A 7,736-nucleotide genomic window follows, 5' to 3' on the forward strand; every position below is an offset into this window, starting at 1 on the left:
GGGCCAAATCACCCGTAATAGAAGAGAACATTCAGAGGTTTATTATTCATGGATGTTTTATTAACCTGAATGTTCTAACCGAAACTGTAAATCCTAAGGGAGCGGCCAGTTACCGAAAGAACCTCCCAAAGGCCAAAACCAAAACAGGATGCATCCCTAACTTCTGTAGAAGATCATGGAGCTACTACCTAGAATACAATTGGTAGTTTGGGTCCCCCAACTCCGAGGACTGGGACCAACGAGTCGTTTTACGCTCGAAACCAAAACACATGTCCCTGGAGTTTTGTACCACCTACCCTCTCTAAGGTAAGCCCAAGAACTGAGTGGGTTAATCTTTTCATTTAATTAACTTCCCAAGGTATAGAGGCATTTTTCTCAAACCTTCTACTACCATAGTAGTAGATTCTCAACCTTAGTCATTTTACCAAGGTGTATAAACCAACCCAATCATTTTCCATATTGATTGCATAAACCCACTCAGAGTGCTCCGGTGCCTTCAAACCAGTCAAGCACACAAGCCCCGATACCTTTAAACCAGTCAGGCCATAGAATTTAAATTTAAGTTTCTCATCAATGTTATAATTATTATCCAGAATGCTTCGGTACCTTTAAACAGTCAAGCACCAAGACCCCGGTACCTTTAAAACAGTCGCGCACGCAACAATTACAATTATGTTTTCATCACTTTTATTGTCATAGCACACAGGCTAATAGCCCAAATACCCGCATCGGGTAATCCATTCATATTGCCCCCTTTAGACAAAGCACATATCCATATGTCACTAAGTGTACCATCATATGTTTAGAACCAATATAACAACCTCATTCCCCAAACACCATTAACATGTTGCATACAAGCAATTTCAAATCATACATTTTTTCTGACAAAAAGGCAGTTAAGCACACATCTCTTTAGTTTAAGTTTTCTTGACATACATCATTTTCATTGTCCACAAATCATCGGACTCAAGTACCCCCATCGGTACTTATGTGTTAGGTAAAAACCCAAATGGATCACTTGGAATCATACCATATAATCTCGATGGTGTTATAACCAGTTTATACACATCAATTTTATACACAACTAAAAAGACTTTCAAATAAACACTTAATCTGTTTCTAAACAGGCATAAATTACCAAATTATTATGTAGCCTGTCATGAGTTTGAATGCCTACTAAAATGTCCAATCACTCCGGCATCAAATTTATATGCAGCTTCTTATGAAAACAGAGTATTCCCATAATGGTAATAGCATCAAATCCATGTGCAAATTTATATAAAACAGAATACCCTCTTTAATCTACGGCTATCTTGTTATTGAGAAATCTGAAATAAATAAAGTCTTTATGAAAGAATCGCAGATCATTATAAGAGTCAACTATCTATTCACTGTAAAATCCGAAACACATGCAATCCTAAAGGTTACAACATGACCGTAGAAGTATATGTTGTTGAGTCTGACAAAAAGAATTGACATTGCAGCCTAATCAACGAGTTACACCCAGCAAATGATAAAAAACAGATGATAGCATGGTCCTCACTTTGACAAATACGACTACAGATTAGCACTGGATTTTTTTCACATGTATATCACAAAAGTTCAGGGTTTGTATAGACACCTAATAGAGTTTACTCTGATAAACTAAATATCACACAATCTATATACTTGTAGCGATAGAAATTTTACGCATAATTAAATTCTTTTTCTTTTGTGAATAGTGAAAAAAAAACTTTATTTTTCTTACCCAGTTACAGACTGAATCGTACTAGAGGAATAATTGACAACTTTTCCCTATTATAACCCATTCTACACCATTTCGACAGGTTACACATATACAGACCAGAATTTAGTTCAAAGAATAAATCATGTAACAAAGATCAACAGAATTTTCCTCTTTCGTTTTCAGCATAATCGAAATTACAACATACAAGAAAAACTATTTGCATACAACAGAATACATGTTCCATGGTCATAACTTTATACAATGTAAAGATCCGGGAAAATAAACCCCAGATTCCCAGTTTAGATTTGGGGTTTTATCTTTTTCAACAACCAGGATCCCCCAAATCAGTTGATTTGGGGTTAATCGGACAACCCCTCATACTTGACCCCAAAACATCCAAGAAAAATCAGGGAGATCTACTCACAGACATTGTGTCTGTAGAAATCCCCAACTCCTGGGTTTAGGGTTTTGGGTAACCCATGTTCTTACCGATCGAAATCAATATTTCTCCTTTGACCGCACCCAAACACAAGAATCGGCACCCCACCTCAGGTTTTTCTCGATGCTTCAGACGGAACTCCAGTTTTTTCTGAAATGGCAACCACCGGAAACCCCAACCTCGCGGTCTGTGGTTTTTCGGCAACCAAGAACCCCATCAAAACCCATCGGGGTATTCAGTGTCGATGTCTTTTTCCCCATGACTGACCCAACCACAAATTGAACATCAATCTATACCTAGCAAGAAGTGGTACAAAATCCTACCTTGTCCGGCTAGAGGAGGAGGCTGACGCTGTTGGGGGGTTGCTGGCAAGGCTACCGGAGAAGGGAACGGCGGTCGACAGTGGTGCTTGGCCGCGGGTCGCCGATGGGGACTGTCGTCGACGACTGTTGGGGAAGGATCGCGCAGGGCTCGTTGGAGATGCAACAAAGAGGAGGACGAGAGAGAAAGTGGAGGAGGAGAGGGGTTGCGAGGTGTGGCCTCCTCTCCCATGTGTGTTTTTAAAACACAGTGGGTGCATTTCAGGAAACCCGAAAAAGGGTTTCCCCTTTTTTTTCGTAAAGGGAGAGTGCGACGCACGAGAGGGGACAAGAACTTTTGCCCATCAGCTTTAACCCTAACGGGTCTGGGTCGGGTCTGGATCCGACCAGGGTTCATTTTTTTTGTCTTTCACGTAACATGCTCGGGAAGAATGACTTGGGATCGGGTCTGTGACCCATGATCCGGTTGCGGTGTGTATATGTAGTTTGCCTACGGTTTGGGTCCGCAATTTGAATTCATACGGATACAACTGCGGATCCATATATATTTATTTATACTTGGTACAAATATTATTATCTTATTTTTATTTATTTATATATATATATATATATTACACCCCAATTGGGTACAGTTTCGGTTTGGCCACCACCGAGACCCGCGACCCAAATCTTTAATGAAACCACCCAATTGGGCAATTTGGATCCGTTTGAGGATTCAAAATATTGCAAGCTTTTAAATAATATATTCTTAATACATTTGGTTTATTCTTCGATGCGTTCTCGTGGGTCTTTCGTAGGTTAATATGGATTCATTTACGTTAACCAAAAATTAACATAACTTATTATGGGTCTAGGATCTATTGTGCTTCGTAAATTCTTTTAATAAATTCGGATCTTGGAATCTGAAGTTTTGATCATACTCTGATTTGGAACTATGAATCCAAATGAATTATTATGGATCCAACTAAATGTAAATTGATCCTTGTAGTTTCGATATAAGGATCCAAATTAATATTGAAGTTCTGATATCGAAGATCCAAATGCAATATTGTCGATCCGAACATCGTCTTAAGCTATACCAATTCCCACTAAAGTGTTGTAGAAATTTTCTCATTAAAATCTGATTTACTTCAAGGATCCAATCTATTATTAAATATTCAATTTAAGGTTTGTGGTCCGATATCTAAGATATGAATGAGATATCGGATTTCTAAAGAGGATATTAAAGATCCAACATTAAAGATTCAAATAAGTTATCCCAGATTCAATTACAAATAAACAATTTAAAACAATAAAAATAATGGTAACAGCTTAACTATCTAAATTTCAAGTTTATTTGTCGGGTAAAAAATATTACAAGTAAGCTGTCCAAGTTTTATACCACAAAACAACTATGATAAAGTACGGCAGACTGACCCAGCACAGCTAAGTCTATGCGTGTAAACAGGTTTTTCAGAGTAAAAAATAGATAAATAAATAAATGAAAGTTTGAAGACTGCAGATTGTACAAATATTATTTATGCATTAAGCACCTGATCACCCTCAATCTTGGGGACAGGGCTTAATGCACAAATTTTTGTGCAATCAAGAGCTGGTGCAAAGCCTTTGCACCTTAACAGCAAGGCACGTTACAGAAAGCAGGTGGTGAACGTGGAAGCACGGACCAAGGAAAACGTTTAAGGCGACGCTTTTCCAATTAGAATTTGCCACGTAGGTGGCAAACCAAGGATCGAATACCGCTGAAAAGGCCAAAAGAAATACGGAAGAGTCACGCCTTGCCCTTGGGGCATCGGCCCCTCCTTCCCGTAGGCGTAGGGTCGCTTCTCATTCCCGATTTAAAACCCAAACGGGGTCTTCCTCTCAAGACATCATCAACTCCTCCTTTACTTCTCCACGAAGAAGAGGAGGCACAAAATACACGATCGAGGTGTTCGAGGGAAGGGACAGATAGGTCTTGGGGGTGTCTGTGTTTTATTAATCTGCTCTTTCGAGGGTCGGTACTGACATTATTGTTGGGTTAATAGAACGTGGTTTTGTAAGAGCCAGAGGTGGGGAAAGGCATAAAAAGATCTCCCGCAGAGAGAGAGAGAGAGAGAGAGAGAGAGAGAGAGGCTGCAGCCCGGAATCTCGGGAAGGAGGTTCAGCCAAGAAGGAGAGTACAGCGAGGATCTCGAAACGGAAATTGCCCGTCTCATCACCACCACAAAAACTAATCGCGGCTAAATTTAGGGAGGAGACGACCAAGGTACCTTCTTTTCACCCGTCGGGCATAAAGTTAGAGAAGAGGACAACGAGGGTTGCAACGGAAATCGCCGATTCGTCTCCCCTCAAAAAAAGGAAACAAATGCGTCCGAAGGGGGACCGCCAGTGAAAAACGGAAGGGAATACAAAAAGGCCAGGTATGATTGAGAATTCAAAAGCTGCAAACCCGATACAGTTCTTCTTTATTATTAATTTTTTTTCTCTCAACTTGGTTCTTTCAAATCGATCAAATTTTTCGTAAATGAAAGAAGGAAACCAATGCAAACGCAGGTGACGACATCAATTATGTTTCCAATCATGACCAGTCTCTTTTCCTGCACTGCTATGCAGGTGAAAAGGGAAAAAAAAAAAAAGGAAAGGCGTTCATCCTTCCTCCCTGTCTTCCCTTTTGCTTGTATTGATTGAAAGAAAAGGGGAAAAAAATGGAGGGCAACCCGGAAGAAAGTGTTGAATACGAAGATAATCTGAGGGGGGCCGGCGACAACAAAGGCAGCAACAGGAGGTCGGATGTGGTGATCGTGGGCAAGTACGAGCTGGGAAGGCTGCTGGGTTGTGGGGCGTTCGCGAAGGTGTACCACGGGAGGGACACAAGGACGGGGCAGAGCGTGGCGATCAAGGGGATGAACAAACAGAGGATCGTGAAGGGGGGGCTGGTGCCCCACATAAAGCGCGAGATCTCCATCATGAGGTGGCTCCGCCACCCCAACATCGTGCGCCTCTTCGAAGTGCTGGCCACCAAGTCCAAGATCTACTTCGTGATGGAGTTAGTCAAGGGAGGGGAGCTGTTCGCCAAGGTGGCCAAGGGCCGCCTCGGGGAGGACCTCGCCCGCCGCTACTTCCAGCAGCTCATCTCCGCCGTCCGCTTCTGCCACTCCTGCGGTGTGTTCCACCGTGACCTCAAGCCGGAGAACCTCCTCCTCGACGACGCCGGCAACGTCAAGGTCTCCGACTTCGGCCTCTCCGCCGTCTCCGACCAGCTCCGCCACGACGGCCTCTTACACACGCTCTGCGGCACCCCGGCCTACGTCGCCCCCGAGATCCTCGCCAAGAAGGGTTACGACGGCCGGAAGATCGACGTCTGGTCGTGCGGCGTCATCCTGTTCGTGCTGGTGGCGGGGTACCTCCCCTTCAACGACCCCAACCTCATGGTCATGTACCGGAAGATCTACAAGGGCGAGTTCCGATGCCCCAGATGGATGTCTCCCGAACTCCGGAGCTTGCTCCACCGCCTCCTCGACACCAACCCGGAGACGAGGATCACGGCCGACGAGATCGTGGAGCACCCGTGGTTCACGAAAGGCGGATACCAGGAGGTGCAGCTCTACTCCGACGATGACGACAACCGCGACGGCAACGGCAGGTGGCGGTGGTGGTGGGGTAAGAACGACACAACTGTATCGTCGGCCGCCTCCTCTTCGGGCGCCATCGCCGACGAGAAGGAGGAGAAGGGGCTACTCCCGAGGCCGGCGAGCCTGAACGCGTTCGACATCATATCCTTCTCTCCCGGGATCAACCTCTCGGGGCTGTTCGAGAGTTCAGGAGGCCCCTGCTCGGTGGAGAGGTTCATATCAGGCGAGCCGGTGTCGAGGATCATCGAGAAGCTGGAGGAGATCGCCAAGATGGTGAGCTTCACCGTGAGGAAGAAGAACTGCAGGGTCGATATGGAAGGGGTAAGCGACGGCCACCTGACGGTGGGCGCGGAGATCTTCAGGCTCACGGACTCGCTGGTGTTGGTGGAGGTGAAGAAGCGGGGAGGGAACGCCCGGGCGTACCACGACTTTTGGGCGACCAAGCTTCGCCCCGCACTACGCGATGTGGTCTACCAATCACACCCTGCTTTAAACTCCGTCTCCGAATGCTAGTGAGTGAGAGGGGTTATCCAACACTCCCTACTCTATTAATTATGATTTCCAGAAGACAAGAAATACGCACGGCTACTTATCACTGTATGCCTTATGATCTCCTCAACACGTGCAATTGTGCACGACGACGACCGATTCTTTTGCTTTTTTTCCGGCGATATCTCGTCGGGTTCCTGAGCGTTGAGATCCAACTACGTGTTGGTGTTGGTGTTGGTGTCTCACATTCAGAAGATTGAAATAGCATATCAAAGCAAAAATGTTGAAGAAAATAAAAGTTGATGAGTGAAAGACGGAACCGTATGCAGAGTAACAGTCGGTCATTACTGCTTTCAGGTTGTTTGACTTTGCCCCCTTTTTTTTAATTTGTATTTTATTAGACAACAAATTTGCAAGGCCACTCTTGGATTTGGCTTTTGAGAGTGAGATGACATGTCATGGTGTTCGCTGGCTCGCAGCATTAAACGCCCTTCATATGCGGGTATCGCTCCTTTTTCTGGCGTGACCTTCACATCTTCGTCTGAATGGTGTCATGTGATTGGCTGGCTGTGACCACATGATATTTTGAAATTGGAAGCACTGATTTTCATTTTTCAAGTCGGCATCTGATTTTTCTTGCTGGAAGTTTCCAAAAGAAATACTTTCTTCTTCTTCTTCTTCTTCTTCTTCAGTTAAAAGGTACTAGAGACAATTAGGTTGTGTGCTTGTTTCCAGTTGGTCTTTTATTGCGAAGTATGTGCTCATCATTAAGTAAAGCCGCAGCGACGAGCATAGCGAGCGGCTTTGCCCGCTATTAGTCACACTCACAGCGGAGCAGGCCACCTGCCAGGATTCACGCTTCTTTACCTAAAAAAAAAACAAGAGAACACTGTCCAAGCTCGGCTCGGTCCCGAGCTCGAGACGAGACGAGCTTGACCGTATTTCATAAAAAAAAATATTTTTAAGTTTTGAAAGGACAAGATTTGAAATTGCCACCTCATACAAAGCAGGTGCAAAGCCTACCCACTAGTTGGTAGGGCATCCTTTTCTACTCTACTGCAAAAAGTGGAGAAAAAAGTACAAAAGGTAGGCCATCTTTTTCCAATACAAACGACAAAAAAAGGCACACCAACCATTTCTGATACAAAGGA

At 44.2% G+C, this 7,736-nt stretch overlaps 1 protein-coding gene across 1 annotated transcript; it reads left to right on the forward strand.

The window, feature by feature from the left end:
* Positions 1-4,342: 4,342 nt before the first annotated feature.
* LOC149845775 (CBL-interacting serine/threonine-protein kinase 12-like) lies at positions 4,343-6,883 on the forward strand. Its single transcript, XM_089995995.1, has 2 exons — positions 4,343-4,884; positions 5,078-6,883. The coding sequence occupies exon 2, from the start codon at positions 5,170-5,172 to the stop codon at positions 6,607-6,609; it is 1,440 nt and encodes a 479-aa protein (XP_089852121.1). The 5' UTR covers positions 4,343-4,884; positions 5,078-5,169; the 3' UTR covers positions 6,610-6,883.
* Positions 6,884-7,736: the final 853 nt, after the last annotated feature.

Source organism: Nuphar pumila, chromosome 2 (genome assembly GCF_984573655.1).
Source record: "Nuphar pumila chromosome 2, dmNupPumi1.hap1.1, whole genome shotgun sequence".
In the NCBI taxonomy this organism is placed as follows: domain Eukaryota; kingdom Viridiplantae; phylum Streptophyta; class Magnoliopsida; order Nymphaeales; family Nymphaeaceae; genus Nuphar; species Nuphar pumila.

Excerpts from the sequence above, each read along its gene's own strand:
- LOC149845775 (XM_089995995.1), top strand. The coding sequence starts at position 5,170 with ATGGAGGGCAACCCGGAAGAAAGTGTTGAATACGAAGATAATCTGAGG.